The sequence below is a fragment of the Euleptes europaea genome, chromosome 2 (genome assembly GCF_029931775.1).
Source record: "Euleptes europaea isolate rEulEur1 chromosome 2, rEulEur1.hap1, whole genome shotgun sequence".
Taxonomy (NCBI): domain Eukaryota; kingdom Metazoa; phylum Chordata; class Lepidosauria; order Squamata; family Sphaerodactylidae; genus Euleptes; species Euleptes europaea.
This window is the reverse complement of record NC_079313.1, coordinates 73,370,939-73,395,581: the sequence shown is the minus strand read 5'-3', so window position 1 is coordinate 73,395,581 and position 24,643 is coordinate 73,370,939. Positions and strand designations below refer to the sequence as shown.

Below are 24,643 nucleotides of genomic sequence, written 5' to 3'. Positions count from 1 at the left end.
CTTTTCTCTACTTTTAAGGAGTCTCAAACCAGCTTACAATCTCCTTCCCTTCCTCTCCCCACAATGGACACCTTGTGAGGTAGGTGGGGCTACGAGAGTTCTGTGACTAGCCCCAGGTCACCCAGCATGCTTCATGTGTAGGAGTGGGGAATCAAACCCGGTTCTCCAGATTAGAGTCCACAACTCTTAACCATTCCACCACACTGGCTCTCCAAGTACAAATTTTCACTTCAAATTAGAGTTGCACTCAAATACCAATAAAGCTGTGGGCACACTGCTCTAATTATTTGTTGGACCATAGGCAAAACTCAACACATACAATCACACCACATCTTCTGATGTAAGAGAGATTCTTATTTAAATTCCATGCCACAGTCATCAGAGAGACATAGAAGATTAAAAACTCAAAAGTCCTGGGGCTAAACATGCAAATATCTGAGGCTTTCCCAAACTCTGAAGATAGAAGCTTTTTAAATGAGACATGATAAAGACCAGAAAATAGTCAAGAACATTTAGTTTCCTGCATCTGATCTGGTGAGGTATAAGATCAGCAAACTGTGCCACCAACCTTTCATGTTGAGAGCACAAAACTGGGTATAGGTAAGAGGGGCTTCAGAATGTATTTGCAGCTATTTCCTCCAATTTTAGAACCCAGTTTCAGAATTTTGGAACGGCTTCTTCCAAATCCTGCTATGTTTTGTATTGAGAAAAGGTGTACAAACGTTGTGCATATGTGTATTCTTCTGAGAATAAAGATACACATATATGATTAAAAGAACAAGTCAAGTACACCAATATTATAGCATCAATGGTAATTTTTTCACTGATGGTTCTTATTGGATTTGGAATATGAATGGCAGTAACAGTCAGCAGGTATTGCATGGCCTAGAATTGCCACCTTCAAACCAGACAGTCCCTATTTTTCAATGTGGTGGTGATCAAAGAGAAAGGGTAACCAAGAACTGATAGTCCAGCTTGTTCTGTATAAATACTTCACTGCACTGTCCAGTAAACGTCTCTGTATAGGTTTTCCATAGGGCAAACTGGGCTGTCTTCTCATTTACCCTTCCTCTTCCCATTGACAGTCATCTATCGTAGTAGTGAGGGAATGGCAAGATGTCATGTAGAAATTAAAGAAATAGATACAAACCTTAATGAAATAGGACTGGACTACCTATTGGAAGGGGGGAGGCAGCAGGGTATAGCTTGATCTTGGAAGCTAGGAAGGGTCAGTACTTGGAGAGAAGACCACCAAGGAAAACTCTACAGAGGAAGGCAATGGGAAATCACCTCTGCTTCTAACTTGCTTTGAAAGGACCTTGCTGAGGTCACCATAAGTCGATTGCAACTTGATGGCACATAACTCAGACAGAGATTGGAAGATTGCAATCCTCCCACTGCAGTATTCAGTATTATTCTGCCATCTCTTTTAAGACAGGTTCATTCTATTGGTGGGGCAGGCAAAAGATGGGAAACGTGCTGTGACTTGAGTTTCTAGATATAAGTATCAGCCTCATCAGAATTAATGGTTTGTATGCCTATGTCCAAGAGGGCACTTTCACATTTCCTTGTTAACTATCTTTCAAAGGATGTTGGTTTATGTTTATTGAGTAGGGTTAACAGAAATTCTTTTAATTCCTCTTTACCCAGTCTTTCCTGAAATCAATTCAATTTTGATCAGAGATAAATTTGAAGAGAGGAGGGGCAGGAAAGGAGGTTCAGAAAACAGAATTTCAAACTGTAGATGCTCAGAGACATGCAATATCTTCCCTGTGATATGTAACATAAAAGAACTGCAAGGGCTGAAGTTAAAAAGGGGTACTTTCCCCCCCCCCCCAAGGAAAAATCAGAGGACAATGAAAGAGAAATCCTTCTTTTAAAAGATGGGAAAAAAGAATGAAGGGAATCAATGGCAATATCTAAAAAAAAGTGAATTTTGGAAATAGAAATTCCTCTCCCCCATAACACTATTATTAAGTTTGAAAAGAACTAGAAAAAAACACCCTAGCTTTTTTGTACAGTGGGCCCATGCAAGTGCTAGTGATAAAAATCACTCCTATTGTACCCATAAAACTACAAGATGTATTCAAACTCCAGAATCTTTGCTCTGCATAACAAAACAAGACCCTATTTTTTGTTTTGTTTTTTACAAGTGTAGCTTTTCCTGGTTGTGTCTCTCAGGATAGAAATTGCTTAGGAAACTAGTTTCATCCTTAAGCACATGGGATTTGTTCCCTCTAGGTGTTTTAAACAGTATGTGTCACAAGATGACAAGAAGTTAACAGGAAAATGACATGGATTTTCAGTGACATGGATTTTCTCCCATTCTGGTGTTTTTGTTTTTGTTTTTTGATGAGGCATTACAAAGTAATTTGAAAACAGCCTTTTGCATACCAAGACTGGATGGGACAAGCATCATGTGACAACTTGGTTTCATTTATTCAACAAATATCCAGAGGACTGCTATTCCTTAGCATCCAATATTTCATACAGTTTACAGTCAGTTGCCACCAAAAACATTGCCAATTTACTCAGAATGCTAAAGAATGTTCAGTGAACAATGAAGTATCACAAAGGATCCATCTTTTATCAAATTTCAGTTGCCTAATTTCTCCGTCACTTACAAGCTTAATGTGACATGAGCTTTCATAGACTAATGTATGAGATGACCACTTTATGCATCTGACGAGGTATGCTCTAGCCTATAAAAGCAATACATTTAATCATAGCCAAAGGATTTGTCACTAATTTGTGACTTTGCATTCTATACTAACTGAAGTTGTCGTTTTATTGTATACTACTTCACACATTGCAATCATCATTTTATTTTGTTACCAAACTAATTAGTAATAACATGTATTACTGGCCTGAAAGTGCAGTAAAATTCAATCATAAAAGAACAAATTATATGAAGCTATGACTGTGTCAGGTTTGCAAATGTGCTGAGAATTTCCAGTGTAGTTTGCACTATATGAATTCTTGAATTGCAATAAATTTGAACTTTGCTAAATAACAGCTAGAGAGGCTAAAAGGAAGGGGGGGCAGGTAGCACCTGACAGTCATACAATCACTCATGAAAGAACAGAGTGTGCAAATAAGGGCTGTCCTACATGGCAAAACCAGATAAGGCTGTCCCTTTCCTTTGGGAGCACTGTTATTGCCGTAGCTGCCAATTCATTGCAGCAGCAGCAGGGCTTCTAAAGGAAAGCAACAGGGTTTCCCCCACATTTTACCCACTGCAGTCTCCACAGTGGCTATCCCCCCACCCTATGCTTTTCTGAGGTTTGTTTTCCTGGTAACTAGCATAGCAATATACCATTCTACCAGTATAGCATTATGTCCCTTATGAGGGGAAAAAATCTCCAGTGGCAAGAGGGGGATGACCACCATGAAGATTGGGGCAGGGGAAATGGCTGCTGTGTGAGCAGAACCATTAAAATCAAAAGCTTTTTTCTCCCTTTGCTTCTTAAACCTGGCGTCGTCTCTACTTTGTGATAATAAATCTGGTCACAGAGGAGAGTGTATATTTACATCCAACAGATTTATGGCACCCCAGGGGACATCTGGTTGTCAACTGCTCACAGATGAGTGGTGTCGAAGTTTTGTAGGACAGGTGCACCCGGCGATTTCGCTGGTCCTCAAGCTTGGCAGACACAGCATCTGGGGGTGAGTGCAATTGCAGAGTCCCACTTTTAAACCGACCCAGGAGAAGCAACGGGCTGGAGGTAAGGAACCGCGGAAAGGAATTACGGGACCCTAAATGGTGGGGCAGTTCTTAGAGGTAAGCCCTTCTAAGAGGAGAAGGCAGAAGCAACGCCACCATGGATAAGGGGCTCAGTGGGACGCCACTGAGTTGGAATGGTAACGGGGGCTGTAACAGAGGGTTCAGCCAATGGTATTTTATTGTCAGTGGGAAATGCAGTAGCCAGAGCAGGGATTGTAAAATCCTGTGCTGATCCGAAATTTTTCCAGTTGCCTCCAGGGCACTGGAAGAGGTAATTGCCTAGAAAAGGGGAACGTATTTTTGTGTTTTGTTTTGTCCAGCGTGATTTATTATATGTCCTCTCTTTCTGTGAAGTATTTTATAAAGGGTTATGTGATTATTTGACAAATGTTAACGTGTTTATTTTTTATGGGGCCAGCCTGGGATACTGGACGGCGTCGGCCAAAAAGGAGTTTCCCTCCTCCCTTCATTCTCTTTCTTTTCCTTTTTAGAGTTGGAGTGTAAAGAAACTGTGTTGCCGAAAGGAAATCAAATTGTTTGAGTAGTCTGGTTTTGTTGTGTGTGTTGTTGTTTTCTGTTGAAAATCTGTTCTTTGCTGGGAAAAAAGTAATCTGGTTGTCTTCTTTCTGAGGAAGAGACTGGAAGAGAAAAGATCCCCCATGCCCCTCCTTTCTCCGCTTTAAAGTGTTTCTTTAAACCTTCTTGCTTTCTGTTCTTTTTTTCCTCTAGGTTTTTTAACAGACTGGTCATAAATCAAGCCAGCAACACTGTTTTGTTAACAGAAGATCCTTTCTTTCTCTGAAGTTTAAAATGTGAAACAAAAAAAATGGAATTTTAAGTTAACTCTGACTGAACCAGCCCTCTTGCTAAACGCAGGAGGAGGGGCCAAGTCAAAGTATTTGGAATTTGGAAAGCAGAGTCTTGTGAACTGTATCAAACTTTATAAGAAAAAAAAACAGACTGGAAATGCTTACAAGGTGGAAAGACAATGTGTATTAATATGAGGGAATAAGTAAGTTATGAGAAAGTTAGAGCATGTTTTGAGTGTGTTGTGAAGGGGCAAGTGTTTTGGCTTAAGAGGGCTGAGGAAAGGTGTTATGTATGGTTGAGAAAGACTTTAAAAGAGGAAAGCAGAAGGGTTTATAAAGAAAGAGGATAGTTATGGTTGTTCAATAAAATGGATATTGGTGATGCTGGGTGCCTATTTTCTCCAGGGACGGAGAAATCATGTTAATATATTAAGTGTTTTAAAACACAGTCAAATTAAAGCCAGGGTATTGTTGAAGGCTTTCACGGTCAAAGTTCATTGGTTCTCATAGGTTATCTGGGCTGTGTAACCGTGGTCTTGGAATTTTTTTTCCTGACGTTTCGCCAGCGGCTGTGGCGGGCATCTTCAGAGGAGTAACACTGAAGGACAGTGTCTTTTTATTTTATGTTTTTCTGTTTTTTTGTTGTTATAACATAAGGGTGGCATCATTAAAAAAAAAAGGTTTAAAATGTATTCAAATCAGGGTAAAAAGAAAGGCTTTTTTTAGCCCTCTGCTTTAGGTACTATTTATTTTGCGCTAATAAAAAAAGTATATATATTATTTGTAAACAAATGCTGTAAGTGCAAGATGACAATGCAGGCCAGTTGAACATTTCACCCATACAGGTAACCTTTGACTGGGAGCGTAAATGCCAGTTAAAATTACCAGTAGTACAGCAGTTGCTGACAAATGGGAGACAACATCCCTATTCTGGCATTGCCAAAGCCAGGTTAAAAAAAAAAAAGGAAAGAGAAGAGGATGGAAATTAGTTGAGGATTTAAAGGAAATTAATGAAATTGTTCAACATGGGTATCCATTGGTGTCAGATCCTCACACTTTCCTGTACACCCCATCAGGACACCATGTATGGTTTAGTGTGACAGATTTGAAAAATGCCTTTTTAGCATTCCACTGGATGCCAACTCTAAGGACCTGTTTCTCCTGGGGTGAAAGAATCCAGATAATCTCTGCAAAAACAGGGAAGCTGGTGTTAGAGGGAACGATCTCATTGCTGAATTTCTTAGGACAGAAAGAATATAGGGTCTCAAAAGAAAAAACTCCAAGTAGCCCAAAAGGAAAGTAATTTATTTGGGACACAAAATAACACAGGGAAGACTATTTATCGCATGCCACTCCCTCAAACTAAAAAACAGCTAAGGTCCTTCTTGGGAATATTAAAATTTTGTCGTGAGTGGATAAAAAAGTATAGTAAACTAACCAAAGACTTTATAAAAATATGCCATGATGAGGAACCAGAAGTATTGTAGTGGGAACCTGAAAATGCACATAAGTAAAAAGAGCTGAAGCAAGCTTTGATGACAGCACCAGCTCTGGGTATCCCTGACCTGCAAAAGGAGGGTTGCATGGCGGGGGTCCTTACATAAACTTGTGGGCTAACTAAAAGACCTGTAGCTTATTTATCAAAACAGCTGGATCCAGTGGCACAAGAGTGGCCTCCATGCTTGAGGGCAGTAGCTGCAACTGCCCTGGCTGTAAAGGAAGCAAAAAAATTGACTATTGAACATCCAATCAAAGTGTTTTGCCCTCATGCAGTGACTATTTTGTTACAACAGAAAGGAGCCAAGTGGCTTACAAAAATCCTGCTAGTCTGCTGCCTGTAACAACTAACCTGGAGGAATATCATGACTGTCTACAGACTGTAAATATGTGCACCATGGCACGGGTAGATGAGCCTATCCACAACGCAGATCTCGAAATTTGGATTGATGGATCTTCTCGAGTGGTGAGTGGAAAAAGGCAGAGTGGATACAGCCTGGTGACTAAGTGCAAAGTGCTTGAAGCAAAGCCATTACCAGCGTCATTTTCAGCACAAGCAGCCGAATTATATGCATTGAACCAGGCCTTACTTAAAGCAGCAGGTAAGACTGTGAACATTTATACTGACAGCAAAGATGCTTTTGGAGTTGTACAAGCATATAAATACATCTAAAAAGAACGAGAAGTCCTGACAGCTAGTGGGGAGCTGTAAAGCATGAAAATTTAATTTTACAGGTTTTGGACAATATTTAGTTACAGGTGACAATAACATCAAACTGGACATACCAAGGAGGCCAAAGGAAATTGCAGAGCTGATGAAATGGCAAAAGTGACTACAGCAAAATCAACATCCTGTGATATGGTAATGACTTTAACCCCAGTTTTTACACTACCACCTACAGGGCCCTGCACTGAAGAAAAAAAAAAAGGAACTGGATGGCAAAAGTAGGGACTACAGAAACAAGAGGGGGGTGGTTGAAAAAAGCCTAAGGGTACACATCACACACATCCTCACACAATTACACTAAAATAGTCATCTGGGGAACAGAGTTAACAGAAATATTCTTGCAATTATACAATGGAAAGGGCATCTATCAAAAAACAAAACACATAGCAAAAACATGTGACATATCAAAGAGTATATGTAAACAGAGGGGGTTATTTGTTAGGGAAGTTATAAAACAGTTCTAAAAAAAAAGAAAATAAAATATAGTTTTTACATGGCTTGGCAACCCCAGTTATCGGAGACAGTAAAAAAAAATGAATCAAACCCTAAAAAAAATGTTAATTAAAATTTGTGTAAAAAAACTAATTTAAAATGGTCAGATGTATTGCCTATCACACTGACACGCATCCGTATATTAGCCCGGGGGCCACACAAGTTGTTGCCCTTTAAGGCTCTGTATAAATGTCTCTTTTAGCATTTTTAAAATCAAGGAACACCCAATAAAGAGGTTGGAAACAGATATATGAAAAAAACTATATAAAAACTTTAAGTGCAGCTTTAAAGGAAACCCAAAAACTGGCTTGTGTTGTACAACCTCTCCCCCTAAACTCTGTTGTCCATTCTTTTTTTAATAGGAGACTGGGTGTTTGTAAAATCTTAAAAGCATACTACTCTCCAGCTCAGGTAAACGGGTCCGTTCCAAATTCTTTTCACCACAGATGTCGCAGTGAAGGTAAATGGAAAGGGAGGCTGGGTCCATTAGTCCAAATGCAAGAAAGTGCTACCACCGTGTGAGGTCGAGACCAGAAGGGCAGTAGATGACGTCGTGGCAGCCAACGCCATAGCAACTGGAGAAAGCTCAAGTGCAAGAGGCTCAAAGTGGTTGGTCGAACCTGCAGGCGAACTTAATTTTTATTCAAAAATCAACAAAACTTATAATTGAAAACTTGAAAACCAAAGCACAATTGTTAGCTAAAGAACAAGAGTAGATGTTTGAGACTCTTTTAGAAAGCCATTTTAATGTATTATTTGGTCCTTTGGGTTAAAAAAGTGGCTAGGGAAACATTGTGTCTACATTATTGTTTTAAAATTGCAAGTTAATATAATAAAATAATCAAGATTCAAAATAATTTTGATTTTAATCATGAGGAGGGACTGTGGGATGTGTAAGATTTTAATTAATTTAATTCTAGCATATTGGAAAAATGTTATTTTTCTATTATATTTGTAAGCTGTGGTTATTTATATAAGTCAGTAGAAAATAGTCCTGTCTAACTTAAACTGAACAAAGCAGGTGATTTTTCGTATCTGGTACAGGATATCACCAAATAACAGATGAGATCATATACATGTGACCAAAAAATGAGATCAGAGTTAGGGTGGATTTGAGAGGAGGAGATATTCAAATCCTCTTAGAACAAAGAACTCTGGAAAAGTATAAATATGAGGACTAGGCGGAGTCTGTTAGGAAACTTTCACTTTTGAACCCGAAAAGGGCTGAAATGTCTTCCTCTTTTGCCTGGCAAAATAAAAAAAGCTTTTTTCTCCCTTTGCTTCTTAAACCTGGCGTCGTCTCTACTTTGTGATAATAAATCTGGTCACAGAGGAGAGTGTATATTTACATCCAACACTATCGAAAAGATTGTGTACACACCTCAAATGGAAAAAGAATGGTATTTGAAACTGCTGATAATTCAGTGACCTTACCTGAGGACCAATAAGTGCGTCTGATTGTTAAGCAATATGAGATACACAGGATCGATGAAAATAAGTAGAAGATGGCCTTCAAGAAGACACAGAGGCTTAATTATCTTAAGCCTCCCAATGGTAAGGTATACTTCAAACACAAAGCTACTGCCTATTTTTGAAGGGCCTTTCTGAGTCTGAGCCTGGGCCATGGATTTCTGCCCCAGAGCCTGGCCCAGGTGGCATCACTGGGCAGATCAGATCTCTCAAGAAAAGTTAGGCTACACTTTCAGGTGATTGTTAGGCTACACTTTCAGGTGAAGTTAGGCTGCACTTTCAGTTTGCATGTCGATTTGCTAGAAACACAGCATGATTGGTTCTGAGACTGTACTCAGCACATTGGTACTGAGAACATTCAAGATACATGACTAGAAAACAGGGGTTCTAGGTGCTATGAAGTTCAGAAGCTACACAAGCCTAATCGGAGTAAAATAAACTAAGACAATGTTCTGTAGAGCTATGGAGAGTGGCCTGTGAGTTCCATGAACATAGTGTTAAGCAGTATCCTTGCTCCCACGTTCTGCATCCAAATCCTGCTTGAACTTCAAAGCTGTCTCTTGGTGGTGGTAGCCAAGTCCAGGTACCACCCACACCTCCTTCAAAGGAAACTATTATGTCCCATAATTTTTGTTTCATTCTTGAGCCAGCAAGCAGCAGAAAGCATCAACTTAAACAGTCACTCTCTGCCCACGTTAGCTGGCATTCACTTACTGGAGGAGGTGCTGAGGCTCAATCCTGCCTGGAAGCTAGGCATTCTAATTTGGAGGCCCTGTCTCTAAAGACAAGAGCTGTCTTTGTAATTATTTATGAAGGATATACATGTGAAAATGCTCAATAGTGTCCACATCTTTTCATTTGGATGCAGGGTTGTCAGGTCACTCTTGGCCAATGGCGGGGGGCTATTGGGGAGGAGCCTGAGGAGGCTATTGGGATGGAGCCTGAGGAGGGTGGGATTTGGGGAGGGGAGGGAATTCAATGCCATAGAGTCCAATTGTCAAAGTGGACATTTTCTCCAGGTGAACTGATCTCTATCGGCTGGAGATCAGTTGTAGTAGCAGGAGATCTCCTGCTAATACCTGGAGGTTGGCAACCCTATTTGGATGTGTCTCTAGCAGAGTAAGCGTTAAATGTTATATGTTTCATTCAGGAGCTAATCTTCTAGGATTTGGAGACCATTCTATGCACTTCCATCCCTAACAACTACTGCTCTGGAAGAAATAAGGGTGGAACAGATTACTTCTTTCATTTGAGCTTGCCTAAAAATATCAGGACATACTTGGCCTAATTAAATTGAGAGAACGGAGTAAAAGAAAGGAACGCTAAGATGTGGCCTCGTCAGGACACCTCAGTGTTTACAGTCAGGACTCTACACTGGAAAACAAAATGAAGCCATCTCAGGCTGACTTTTTCTTTGTTTCTTTTTACTGGAAACAGAGCATATAGGTTTCTCTGATCCCATCTCAAAGTGCATAATTAGCCATTCCCAAGGCTAATGGGTTCGTGAAACGCTCAGCTGCTTTTGATGGCTAATCTGCTAACTAAAATAAGCGATGCCTACCAAAGCACTGCACTCCACGTCCAGAATTACATTCACACCACGAATAACGTAAAATGACTTTTGATAATTATATCTGTGCATATTCATACAATCTGATGCATCGGCCTTTGCAATAAAGATTTTTAACTTTTGCCCATGGATAATAATAAATCAGTTAGATACGATTGTTTATTGGACCAATCAATGTCTGCTGGTGAAAGCAGGCTTTGGGGGACAAACTAGACAAGATGCTGGGAGTTCCATGACTGGCTCCTCCCAACAGTTTAAAAATGCTAATACAAACCACATGGAGCCAATTAAGATTGGGGCTGTGGGAGGGGATAGTGAGGGAGTCACAACTATAAAGGCTGTAAGGCTGTGTCCAAACTAGCTCACATGGCACACATCCTTTCAGTTTCATGCCTCACTGTCCAGTTATTCTTCTTTTTGTGTTTACTGTATGTCCACAATTCTTTCCTCTAGAATTGTAGGCTTGGTTTTATTTTTGTCCCTTAAGTGCTAAATTTGCACAGTTGCACCTATGAGAGTGCACACGCTGGGAGGATCCCAAACACATGACATTGTTAAATTTGATGCAGTATACTAATCAAGAGCCCTGACCTGGATGGCCCAGGCTAGCCTGATCTCGTCAGATCTCAGAAGCTAAGCAGGGTCAGCCCTGGTTAGTATTTGGATGGGAGACCACCAAGGAATACCAGGGTTGCTGTGCAGAGGAAGGGTTTGGCAAACCACCTCTGGTAGTCTCTTGCCATGAAAACCCCAAAAGGGGTCACCATAAGTCAGCTGAGACTTGAAGGCACTTCACACACACACACATACTAATCAAGAAGGGGGAGCAGGCTCCTTCTAGGTAGGCTCCTGAAGTGATCAGATTCTTTATCTGGGGGGGGGGGGAAATTAGCGGAGGAAATTTACAAGAAGACAGGGATGGGGGGTGGATGGATGGATACTGGGGGATGGAGATTCACCAGAATGACATTATTTCAGCCATGCAACTGGAAATGACATCACTGTGATGCTAGGTGCTCTAGAATTCACCCGAAAATCTATGATTGTACCACAGGGTTGTAAGTGAATCCTAGACCATTTGGCAGCATGGTGACATCACTTAAGGTGAGTCTAGCCGATGTCAGAGTGCCTTTTACTGTGTTCTGCCTTCCCTGCTCCCCTAGTGGCTGCAGGAAGAACAACATTACAAGGAAAATAAATGGAAAGGCATTTGGCTGGATGCAGCATGACGCTGGCTTCAGGGGCCCTCCAGCTTACTTCCCCCCCAATTTTGTTCCCCAGTCCCTCCCTTTTGCTGCCCTGGGATGAAAAAAAGGTAAAAGGTTACTGGGAAGGACAATAAAAGGCAGGTTAGTGGCTGGCTAGGAGAGGCTGTAAGCAAAGAGGAGAGCTACAGGCATTTCTGGGGTGGAGGTACTGAAGAAAAGCAAGAGGGAGAGAGGGAGTGGGGAAAAGAGATTACATCCTCTTGCAAATTTGTGCACTTGTATATTTTTAATAACTATCAACAGCAATAAGTTCCTTGTGCATAAAATTCTTTCCACAATCTATTAAGGTTAGTTTTCCAATTAAAAGTAAATAAATGATTTTTCGTTACCACCTTCAGACTGTTATTTCTGTATTTTTCCTGACAGTTTCCGGAAGGAAATCAAAGGCAAGATTGGCTGAATCTGTGTTAAACTAAGCTTCAATCACGCAGAGTGGCAAAAGAAATACTTTTGAGTCTACACCCATTGCCAATGTGTAAAATCCAGACAAATGGCTGCTTCACCAATGATTCCCATTTCACAGCAAACAGGTTATTAGTGTGGGACTGTGTACTAGGAGCCTGCACTCAAAAAGGCTTGTTCGTTATTAATAGAATATGAGCTTTTGACATCAAAGGGGATCCATTATGTATACTAAACAGTGTTGTAAAAAAAAAAAAAATTGGACCTGCACTTCATATCTTCTCACTGCTTTTGTCCCCTGTAAATCAATCAAGCTTGACAGATACTTTAAAGAGAGTAATCTTTTCAATGATACTGTCAATGGATAACATAATGGAACATTGTCTTGGTGCGGTGTGAACACATGAAGCTAGTCAATTATGGACGACACTTCACGCAGCTGCCAGCTTTCACTTGATTCTAGGGAAGTATTCTAATCCTTACAAATGGCTGCTGTAGCACACAATGTAAATGAGACCTCCTGAAGCTTCAGAAAAATAATTAGCTACAATACTGGCCCATTCCCACACTTATCAAACATGGGTATGATAATGTTAACAGTGCAGTTTTCCATCCATTTTCTGCCTGCTGTGTATTTATATACAATCTGTGTATTTATATATACAGCAGTATAATTGTTATTACCTTGTTCCTCATACCCATAAAAGCTTATACCAAGTGACATATTCCACATTTCCTTAACAAAGAAGTCTTGGTAGCCCAGCCAACTGTATTCCCTATTGTTCTTACCACTCCTAATCAAAATGTCTGGACTTGTTAATTTAGAAAGAGCCCACAATTTTACAGCCGCAGAATATTGTATGAACCATTGGCATGATCCAGCACAGTGAGGGTCTCAGAGATCATAACTGAGTTCTGTACAAACAGAGACTATTCTATTGAATGTCAGAAAATACCCAGATATTAGCCTATGCCAGCCAGATGATACTCAAACAAGCAGGGAACACAAAAGTATTTGCAGGGGGGCATCTTATTTCCCACCCACCCCCTACTATTTCCACTTGCCTTTCCCCATAGCCTCCCCCATTTTCCATGCCGGTGGTTAATGTCAGGCCTGGCTTCAATGAGTCCTCCCTGAAAGGCCAAAACAGCCTTGGAAAGGACACTGGGCCTGACCCCTCCCTCTGATTTTAATTACAGAAACCAAGGCTTGAAGGTTGGCGATACTAATGTGGCTGCCTAGCAATGGCCACTCAGGACATTCATTTCTCAAACTACAGTATAGAAACCGAGCCCATGTTTCTTTTCTGGTAATGTAACTGACTGTACCCAGTTTGCTGGGGGTACAGGGAAAATGACTGGGGAAGGCAATGGCAAACCACCCCGTAAACATGGTCTGCCTAGTAAATGTTGGATGTGATGTCACCCCATGGGTCAGGAATGACCCGGTGAATGCACAGGGGGACTACCTTTACCTTTAATGTAACTGAGCAGTTCTGGGTTTGGTCAGTAAACTCACCAATAATAGCAAAAAAAAAAAAGCTTTTCTGAGTATAAAATAAGCAAAAAGAGTTAAAAACATGTATCATGATCTCTCGAGTGCATGCTGAGGAAGAGAGACTGCTTTCAAAATGTTTAATTGGAGTTTTTAATTTTTCCCTTAGTCCCCTTTACTTATTTTACCTCAGTAGAAATGAGACACCAGAGGCTTTTTCAAGTTAACTACATTTGTTCCCACATGAATCAGTAAGAAAGGATAATTATCTGTGGGCTTGATAAGGCTTTCTACCCTCTCTGTCACATCCTGGATGTGTGCACCTGGTAGACAGCATAACTCTTGGCACACTTTAGCATCTACCCCTCTCAGTAGGGAATCCCCACTTACCAGCACACGCCTCATCCTAACAAAAGACACAATAGGGTATTTCAATTATGGTCCATCACTTACAGGACTGAGCAGGCTAGTATTTGGCCAGAGAACTAGGGATGCCAGAACCCTTGTAGTGGGCTGGTGCGGTTGATGAACACACTGTGCTCAACTACTGCAACCATCTACCTGCTGAAGCTTAGATCTCCATACCTTGCCACAGATTTTAGTGAATGAGGGGGGGAGTTTCAATGGGTTCTGCCAAGTGGTGCCAGTGGGATCAGGGGGAAGGGCACAGTAATTATAAAGTACCACATATTCTAGCACTCCACAGTGACTGCACATCTTTTTTTCCAAATGCTTTAAAACATATTCCACTATTGGGAAAGGTGGCAGGTAAACGGAAGTGAGTATGAGTGTGGAGGACACTATTTTGGGTATTATTTATTTTTATATATTTATTTAGGAAATGTTTATGCCACCTCGCCAGAGAACTGCTTGAGGTGGTTTACAGCTAAGATAATAAAGCAAAGCCATTAAAACACAAACACTAAAATCAAAGACATTTAAACATGACCATTACAAAACAGGCCAATGTCATTAACACACAACTACTGAAAAACAGGGAAGGGACACTGATAACTAGAATACTTATGAAATTAACAGAGAATTGTCAAAGGAAATGGTGATTTATGAATTATTGTAACAAAAATGTTTGCTTTTATTGCATAATAAATGCAACATGCAGAATTAAGTTAGATTGGAGTAAGGAACTATTTACACAATCTTTATAGTCTACGGCAAATATGATTTTAGTCATGTAGAATTTTCCAGCCATAGTGAGCCAGTTGTGGGAATGATAGTGCTATATACTGAAATCATTTTAGTTCAGGTTTTGATATACCTTTGCACCAGATCTATGCATGGTGATATATAAAAGTGGATGCACATTGATTTTGGTGTATATCACCAGCATGCATGCACATGGCTCTGCTATGGCATTGTGGTTCTTACCCATGGAGCCTGCTGCAAGATTGGCATTGTCATGGGTTGAAAAGATAGTCTGTAATACATACATGAGAAAGAGAAACAAACAAGCATTACTTACAAAGGAGAAGTCTTCAGCATTCTGACAGAGCAACTTGGGGAAAATAGCTTGTCTCTGAAATCTTTCCTCGTCTTCAAAAATGTTACCATACATAAAGCCATTCATCATAGTGGAGTGAGCGTGGATGTCAATATAGAATTCCAGGCTAATTTTCTGCATAGAAAGTACACACATACACAACAGAAATTAAAAATGTATCTGGAAAAGGAATCCAGCTATAAAAGCAACATTGTAATCCCCAAAACTCAAACCATACAAAAATAGAAAATGTTTATTTATTTAGAAAACTACTATGTCACCTCTCCAGATAACTGTTTGAGGTGGCTAAAAAGTCATAACAAAGCAACAGTAAAATCATAAAAACAACAAACATAAAAACTATCAGTATTAAAACCAGCTATAAACAAACCAAGATCCCACTAGGGGTATAAAATGGCACAAAAATATTCAGAAACCTAAAATTATATCCATAGAACAGTCTTCAGTCTAGAAACATAAAACAGCTGTAAAAGATGGAACCCTTCAGCTAAAGCCTGGGCAGAGAGAAACATATTGGCCTGACACCTAAAGGACAGCATAGACCAAGGTGAGTCTCAAGCAGGAGAACATTCTAAAGGCAAGGCACCATCACTGAAAAAAGCCCTGTCTGATTGCTACTTGTTGTAGCGTGGGAATATCCTCCGCACCCTGTTAGAGACTTTGCACTGAACAATCTTTCAAGGCTTTGCCTTTGAAATACTGATCAGCCACAGAATTCCCTAATCATGTTAGAGGAATACCTCGGCCTCTAACTCTTTATAATACAAAAATAATCTTTTGGATATGAGTCCATTCCCCACCCCCTGTCTTTTGAGCTATCAGCAACTAAAGAAAACACCTGTCTAATCTTTTATTAAACAATGTTATTTTTATTGAGCAAGACAAAAACTGTGGAAATGCATGCTAACAATAGCAGTGTTTCTAGCATTAGCTAGTCATATTATAACTGGTGATAGCTGTTTAAAACAAATCAGGTTTCAGTTTTGTTTTGCTTTTAGAGATTACCCAAATAGCCCAAAGTAACCAATATTTCACCAAAAGATCTCACTTCTTCTTAAATCTCTGCTTTCTGAAACTTCTAGCCAGATAAATCTGATTTGCTTCTCACATGAGTGCTTATTTACAGAGAAAATATCAGACCTAGCTTTCTTTAAGTTTGGTTTCTCACAATCCCCATGCAATGTGTTAAGGTTATAAAAATTAAAAAGAATCCGTTTCCCTCTGCACCATTTGTTTCCTTAACAAAAATGAGAAGCACACATATCGGATGGGGGATACAGCAGTGTGGGTAAAGAAGATCTAGGGGTACAGGTGGACTGTACACAAAATATGAGCAGTCAGTGTGATGCAGCAGCAAAAAAAGGCTAATGCGGTCTTGGAGTGTATCACAAGATGCTTTAGAATCATAGATTCATAGAGTTGGAAGGGACCAGTCCACATTGGTCAGGCCATACCTGTGTGCAATTCTGAAGGTTTCACTTCAAAAAGATGTGGACAGAATGGAGCAGGTGCAGAGGAGAACTGTTCAGAGTCCTGGAGACCAAGCCCTATGAGACCCATATGAGGAAAGGCTTGGGAATGTTCAGTCTGGAAAAGAGGAGGTTGAGGGAGGACGTGATTTCTCTCTTTAAGTAACTGAAAGGCTATCACTTAGAAGAGGGCAGGGAGCTGTTCCTGTTGGCAGGAGAGGATAGGACTCGCAATAATGGTATCACGATCTGTGCGTACCGAGCAAGAGAGAGACTGCTTTCCAAAATGTCTGATTGGAATTTTAATTTTTCTCCTTAGTCCTTTTACTTATTTTACCTCAGTAAAAATGAGACACCAGAGGCTTTTTCAAGTTAACAACCAAGTAAAAGAGATTTATTAAACACTGTACAAGGGATGGACTTGGAGGGGAAATGGTAGGTAGGGAAAGTATAGAACCAGAGCTAGTTTATACGTTTTTTTGAAGAGAAGGCATAGATCTTAGATGGCTTAGTTAGTACAGAATTACATTTATTAAATTAAGTTCCCAAATTCAATTCACAGAACTTCCTATAGATGTTCCTATTCAGACTCTGTTGCCTAGCTAACAGGGAAATATGGAGATTATACAATCTCTCTCCCCCAGAGAACAAAGTATGGAGATTGTTCCTCAAATCTCTCTTCCAGTCCTTTCTATAGATCTACCCTACTTTTGTGGCTGTAATCCCTTAACAAAACCCCATATCTGGAATATCTCCTTCCCAGTGACTTGAGAAAGAGACCCTTTCCTCCCAATCTCTGCTTGTCACTCCATAAGAGTTGATTCACAACCGTTTAGGCAAATCTGAACCCTCAGGTTCCCAGAGTCAAAAACAGCCACTCAACATGCAGGTTACCAAAAACAGACTTCCTCCCTTTTTTTTTCCAGAAAAGGGATAATGAGCACCTTAGCTCCGCCCATTCCCTGCCAGTTTCTTTTCTGAGCTTCTCTCTTTGTTTGTCCCAAATGGGTATAAATTACGGGTGGAAATGTACCTACTGGGTATTATGGAAAATTTTTTTACAATAAGAGTAGTTCAGCAGTGGAATCAGCTGCCTAGGGAGGTTGTGAGCTCCCACTCACTGGTAGGTTGGATGGACACTTATCAGGGGTGGTTGGATGGACACTTATCAGGGGTGCTTTAGGCTGATCCTGCATTGAGCAGGGGGGTTGACTAGATGGCCTGTATGGCCCCTTCCAACTTTATGGTTCTATTATTCTAAGTAGATAATTTTTATGACCTGTGACCCCCTGGGATAGATCCCACTTTCCCAGTAATTAGGGGATTTAGTAGGATCTAAACAGGATTACACATTCTAATTACATTGAAGTCAATTTCTGCTTTTCTTCTGAATTTTTTTTGGAAATTTTACAACTTTAGCTGCCCCACCAATTTGTTTCTTTTTACCAAGGCACTACTTGTTCTGTAACACAAGAGGATACTTCGCAGACACAAAGCTCTTCAACTCATTGTTCAAGGTACATTCCGACAGATTTGATGAGCAGCTCGCCTGATACCTAACAAGGTCAGGGAGGCACCCACACTTCTATTATTCCACCAAATGTGCAAAACAGAAATGTTTATGATGGCATTTTTATATAGGGATTAGAACTGTTGTATAATGGAACAGTGAAGGAGGTCACTGTTATAAGGGTATAGGATGGTAGTCCATTGTAATGTTTATTGCATGTGTCAACTTGCTTTTCCTGCACAGTCTTGTGCCTTTGTAATCTACTTTTTGCATTGTTAATGATACATCATGCATTGTTAATGATACATCTTTTTGCACTGTTTCCTAATTTCTGCAGTCCTAATCCTATTGCATTGCTACTCGCTTTCTTGTGTTGTCTGATTGAATTGTTTTCTATGTTACGTAATTCACCTTGAGTTTCAGTGAGAAATGTGTGTGTTGGGGAGTTCAATCAAATAAGTGTCTTGGGGAGTTCAATCAAGGTAAGTTTGCCTGGCAATAGTGTTTGTGTTAAAAATTCTCAATATCCCTACAGACCGTATCTCTCAGTTAGAGGGAACAGTGAAAAGAAGAGGGCATGAAGAACAAAGTTGTAGTCTGGATTCAATAAGAACAGCAGAGCAATGGACCAACTATAAAAAAATAAAAAAAATCTTTGCTATTCTTCTCATTCCACAATAGCCCAGTGTCCCCTCAGTAATGTCCAACTTTGCTCTAGTAATTACTTCTTAAAGGTTCGGCTACCAGACAGTACTGCCTGTTAGGAGAATGGTATAGTAGTATTATGCATGTCCTTTTCTGTGAGTCACATTTGATGATGATTATAAGAAAAGGAAAAATCCTTCCCATTCATTCACTCTGTAATGGAGTCATTGTTAATGTAACACATATATTCGTAACAAAAACATTCTTTTCGTTTGGAAGTACAAAGGAGCTCTGCTGGTCTCATAGTGGCCAACAGCTGCTGAGTTACTCTACTATTACACATCAGCTTTCAATTTCATAATGCTTGCATTCACTGTGTCACAGACTATGACTACAGAGGGCTATTTGGAGCTTGGTACTGTTACCCAAAATGCTCTTTAATTGGGGAATTAGCTAAGCAGATTGGTAATTTTAATATTTATAAAGCGAGATCAACCAACTATACCAGAGCCCATTAACTGTGAACTTAAGAATCAGGACAGACAAAGGAATTCCGAATTAAAAGGTGTTTATGTCGTTTTCAATCAAATCAGTGTTGCATACACACATACAAAGATATCTAGGAAATTCAAAGAGAGGAGTACAAGCACAGGTGCCAACATGGCAGGAGTAGTTGGTGGGGGTATATTTACCTTCCAGAAGAGGTGTTGTCCAAGTTCACGTAGACTAAGACAGAGTGAAAGTTAAAAGCCGAGGTAGGGGCAGGGGTTCCCGTAGACTTGGCCAGCAAGATGGGAGGGAGCGTGGTCAGGCTGCGCAAAACCAAACCAACAGAGTAACGGCGTAGGAGCCAGGAAAGACCTACGGTGACAAAATGGGCTGGGGGCACCCCAGATATACTGTTTTTCTGGGGGCCGGGAGAGGGGTTTACCCCTCCTAGGTTCCCAGGTGGCAAAAGGTGACAAAAGGATTAATCTGTGGCTACCGGGGTGGGGTAGTGAGAATTTGAAAATCTATTCTAATTCCAATGGCTTTTGCAACCCAGGAGGAACCGGGAGATCTCTGCTGAAGTGATCAACGTTCTGGAACAATAGGTGCGTTCTCTGCAAACGTCCTGGGACAGCAGTTGCATAACTGGAGGAACAACTCATTGCTGATACCAGGATCGCTGCTGATTGCCCATTAAGCTGCTGATGTTACAATGGGAAAGGGGGGTGTTGGCACTGACTACGTGACTGTCTGCTTTTCACGAAATGGCTGCTGCTGGAACAGAGTCTGCATAGGGAAAATGGAGTCTCTCAGGTTCTTTGGAGGTTGCCCTTGCTTCTGTTTCCTGGTTGCCGGCTGCACGGGGCTTGCAGGAGCGGCTGTGTTAGGTTCTACGGAGCGCGCAGTGACAGTCCCGTAGCGTTTGGGGTGAGCGCGTGGCTGGAGCAGTAGTCGAGTGTCTGCATACCGGGTTGCCATGTCCAGTCTGGACGTTTTAGGCTGCCCGTATGCTTACAGTACTGCAGTTGAATTAAAGTACGTACTACATTTTTCAAAGATAATGGCCTCACTTTATACTACAATCACTTTTAGTTAGACAACTTGCCATGCAGGAAATCTGACTAGAATAGAGAGATCTGGGATAAAGAGGGAAAGTAAAGTCTAGGGAATATGTTAGGCAAAATGTGTGTGTGGGGGGGACAAGATCCCACAGGAACGACTAGATTTGTCAGATGTCACTGTAGTTAAAACTCAACATTAGTCTCTGGCCTGTAGGCTTCCATGGTAGTGGCAGAACAGGACCACGGGATGGGGTATACAAGCCTCAACCGTTTCCCTAGCAAATGGAGACTATAATTACAAATTTAATCGCAACAGAGGATTGAATGATGAGATAAGAATGAATTTAAGTACGCTCGTGGTTTATAACTATACAGCATTTTAAAAATTTCAGTAATTGAGAAGGATTCGTAAATATGCTTGAAGGGTCACCGTCTTTGTGATTCCGGATAGATGTTGTTATTAATGCTCAGTATCAAATCTACAACCTAAGGAAACAGGAACACCTGGATTTCAATCAAAAATATGTTGGTTTAGGTCTGAGTACTCTAGTCTAATTGACTTGAAGAATGCAATATGTCATGTAAAGGTGATCTAGAATTTTTAGGTTGCAGCCTCCCAGACATTCATTGTTCCAATAGTGGGAAATAAAGTAGCCATGTATTCTTCCACTGATTTTATTACCCATAATTTAATCCATACCCCTAATTTTATCTTCAGTGAAACAGAACTTAAGCAGCATAGGAGGCAGGGAAGGTACATTTTATATTAGCAGGGCTTTGGTATCTTTCAGCAAGAAAAAAATCACACAGCCTAGATTTTTTTAGGCACCAAGTCACAGATACATAGAAACAATTAAAACTGAATTTAAATAATTAAAATACTTTTTAAAAAAACTAATAATAGTGAAAAACTGCAATTTTGTTTCAGCTAGTGTATTTATTTCTGATAGCATGATAGAGCTGGTCATATTGGCAGGACAAAGTAAACCACAACAGCACAAGATTTCTGAATTTGAACCTTTCTATATATTAATGCTACATTTCTCTATTACGTTCCAGTGTTTCCCAAACTATTATAAACCATTGTCCTCTTGAGTGTGCCTTCCTTAATACTGAATGGGGGAGTGGAGGTCTAAAATTTATTACTGGAAATCAAGTTAGCAATCTAGTTGTTGTTTTTTCTTACTTGGGGTATATTACACATCTGGACTTCTACAAACTGAATTATCATCATTTATGCTTGTGCAATTTTGAGCCTTTCTTGGTAAGTTTTTGTGCATTATTTGTAGTATTTAGGGAAAGTATGCTCCTTTCTACATTTCATAAACTGGATGCATTTGGAAGATTATTAATTAAAAGGCCCAAAGATAAATGATACTAACAGCCAGCTACTGCTGCAATAGCCACAGTTGACACCACAATGCAATTATTATTCTTAAGCACAGAGATTCCTATAAAAATCAATAAAGCTATAAAACAAAAAGGAATGAATGTGTATTTAGCCCTGAATACAAGCCACTAGAGAGGAAAGCAATGTGGGGGAAAGGTAGTTCTGTCAACCAGCTGTCACCTCAATATGGATTTTATTAATTTTCTGCTGTAACACTAAGCTAAGAACAACTTGAAATGCTTCCTTTACTCAGAAGCTGCACAAGAAAGTGAGGGAACTATGTATATATCTAATTCATACATGTTCCCTCGTCTGCTGATACTTTTATCTGCAGATGGGGGCCCACTTCCCCCCAACAGGTTTTTCTGCAGACTCTAGTAATTCCCTGGGTCTGAAGAAAATCCATTTTTTTAAAAATCAGGGATTTAAATCCCCCCCCAATAAAAAATTATTCTCTGCGCAAGTGCAACGAACACACTTACCTCAGGCTTCAGCTCCCAACAAAGGTATAGAAAACAGAACTTCTTCTTTTCCCCATCTATGGATCATGTGTTGCATGAGACAGATTAGAACTGACCCTACCGACTCTTTTCAGTGTGGTACACACCTGCCACTGTTCTCTGCCCCCCAGCCTACTTGCTTCATGCTGTACTCATGTTGATTTAAATAAAGGAAATATCCAAAGATATTATAAATCTCCACTGTAGTCTCATTCAAAAGAAATTACATCAGGTAGCATTCCTCGGGCTTCACTATGGAAGGTGGAGAGTATATAACAATAAAAAGTTCAGTAAAAAAAAATGACTCCCATTCAACCACACTATCTATGTAATTAAAGCTCAGCATTTTCTCATGAGTTAATAGTGGAAAGTGGAGCCCAAAGAAACATGTTGTCAAACCACATCAAACCAAAACCACCCAAACATTGGAAAGTCTGGTCTTTTGGCATTATTCTGTATCTTGTTTTTGGCGGTGTCTGGACCGATGTGAAGACTACCCTCTCTCACATGGTTTGATGTAGTGGCTTTTTCACATCATCCAGTTCTATGATGCAAACTTCATGGTCATGGAATAAAAGGACAAGTCCTCTTACAGATTGAGAGCTGTCTGAAAAACAGGAGGAAGAGAGTAGGAATCAATGGTCAGTTCTCACAATGGAGGGATGTGAGCAGTGGGGTCCCTCGGGATCTGTGTTGGGACCGATACTTTTCAACCTGCTCATCAATTACCTGGAGTTGAGGGTAAACAGCGAGGTGGCCAAGTTTGCAGATGACACCAAATTGTTGAGGGTAGTTAAAACAAAATCGGACTGTGAAGAGCTCCAAAAGGATCTCTTCAAACTGGAGGAATGGATATTAAAATGGCAAATGAGATTCAATGTGAGCAAGTCTAAAGTGATGCATATTGGGGCAAAAAATCCCAACTTTACATATACACTGATGGGATCTGTGCTGGCAGTGACAGACCAAGAAAGGGATCTTGGGGTGGTAGTGGATAGTTCAATGAAGATATCAGCCCAGTGTGTGGCTGCTGTGAAAAAGGCAATTCTATTCTGGCCATAATTAGACGAGGAATAGAGAATAACACTTCTGCTATCATTCTGCCCTTGTACAAATCTATGGTGAGACCACACTTGGAATACTGCATACAGTTCTGGTCACCACACCTATAAAAGGATATTTCAGAGCTTGAGAAAGTGCAGAAAAGAGCAACCAAAATGATCAGGGGATTAGAGCAACTGTCCTATGAGAAACGGTTAAAACGCTTAGGACTGTTTAACTTGGAAAGAAGGCAGGTAAGAGGAAACATGATAGAGGTTGATGGTATGGAGAGAGTGGATAGGGAGAAGCTTCTCTCTCTCTCTCTCTCTCTCATACTAGAATGTGGGGTTATCTGATGAAGCTGGAGGGTGAGAAATTCAAAAAAGATAAATGAAGTATTTCTTCACACAATGCATAGAGGCACTTGGTTGGCCACTGTGTGAACAGACTGCTGGACTTGATGGACCTTGGTCTGATCCAGCATGGCCTTTCTTATGTTTTTATGTTCTTTTAAAATGATCCTTCCAGACTAGTTTGGTCAGACCAAGTTGGCTCCTCCATGTCTCCTGCCTCAAAAGGGCCCCAACTATGGGTCCCTAACAAAACCAGTCAAATATAGAAAAATCAGAGAAAGCACAGAGCCATGCATTTGAGCAAAGGCGAAAAGCCGAATCCCAGAAAAGCAGATAATCTATTCGGCTTTTCAGGAATCTCCCATTTGGTTTTGGGTAGATTCCCAGGTTTTGGTATTTGGCTGAAACAAAACCCGAATATTGCTCAAATGGCTAATTTTGGGTTTATTTTTGGGTTGGGTTTATTGATAGGCACAGCCCTACTGCCTACCTAGGGCTGTAAAAAAAAAATTTGGTACAGTTCGGATTCGGCCGAATTTGGCCCTTGTGGGTTCGGTATGTGCCGAAGTCCGAACTCCCCCACTTCGGATCCATTCAATTCGGCGGGAATTCAAAGTTCGGAAAAAAATTCGGCCGAATAAAGCCATTAAAAACACAATTGCGCCTTTCCGTGGCTCTGGGGGGGCATTTTTGGGGTTAGAGGTCCCAAACTTTCGGCAGAGCTTCAAAGGACGTTTATTGAAAGACTCCCCAAGTTTTATAAAGATTGGGTCAGGGGGGCTGAGATATGGGCCCTGAAAGGGGTCCCCCCCACCCTTAATGTGCATCTCTCAGCAGAGCTTGCCGCCCACGCACAAAGCTCCCAGCCCCGACAACAGTTGAGAAATTTGCAAAACAACTGCAAAACAACACAACCTTGTTAAACAACACCTTTGCAACACACAACTGAAACCTCCCCCCTCAAACCAGGGAGCGAGAGACTCGAGGGGGAACGCACACCCCAGGCAGAACCGACAAAAGCCCCCTTTGGCTTCCCCCCCACCCACAGAAACTGCTCCCTCCCCACACACACACAGACTCTGCTTTCCCCCACACACACACACACACACATACACAGGAGAAAAAATATAGATTAAAGCCCCCAAAGGGGTCTTACTGTGGCTGTCTTCTGTTCCATCAAGAGGGGCTGAAGAGGACTTGTAATCCAAGATG

General features: G+C 40.7%; 1 protein-coding gene across 1 annotated transcript in view; it reads right to left on the bottom strand.

The window, feature by feature from the left end:
• BEND5 (BEN domain containing 5) overlaps window positions 1–24,643 on the bottom strand; it is a 1,050,378-nt gene that overhangs the window by 96,055 nt on the left and 929,680 nt on the right. Inside the window, exon 10 of the mRNA XM_056844383.1 lies at window positions 14,935–15,087. Within this exon, the coding sequence (XP_056700361.1) occupies window positions 14,935–15,087 (153 nt within the window). The remainder of the gene's footprint in view (window positions 1–14,934; window positions 15,088–24,643) is intronic.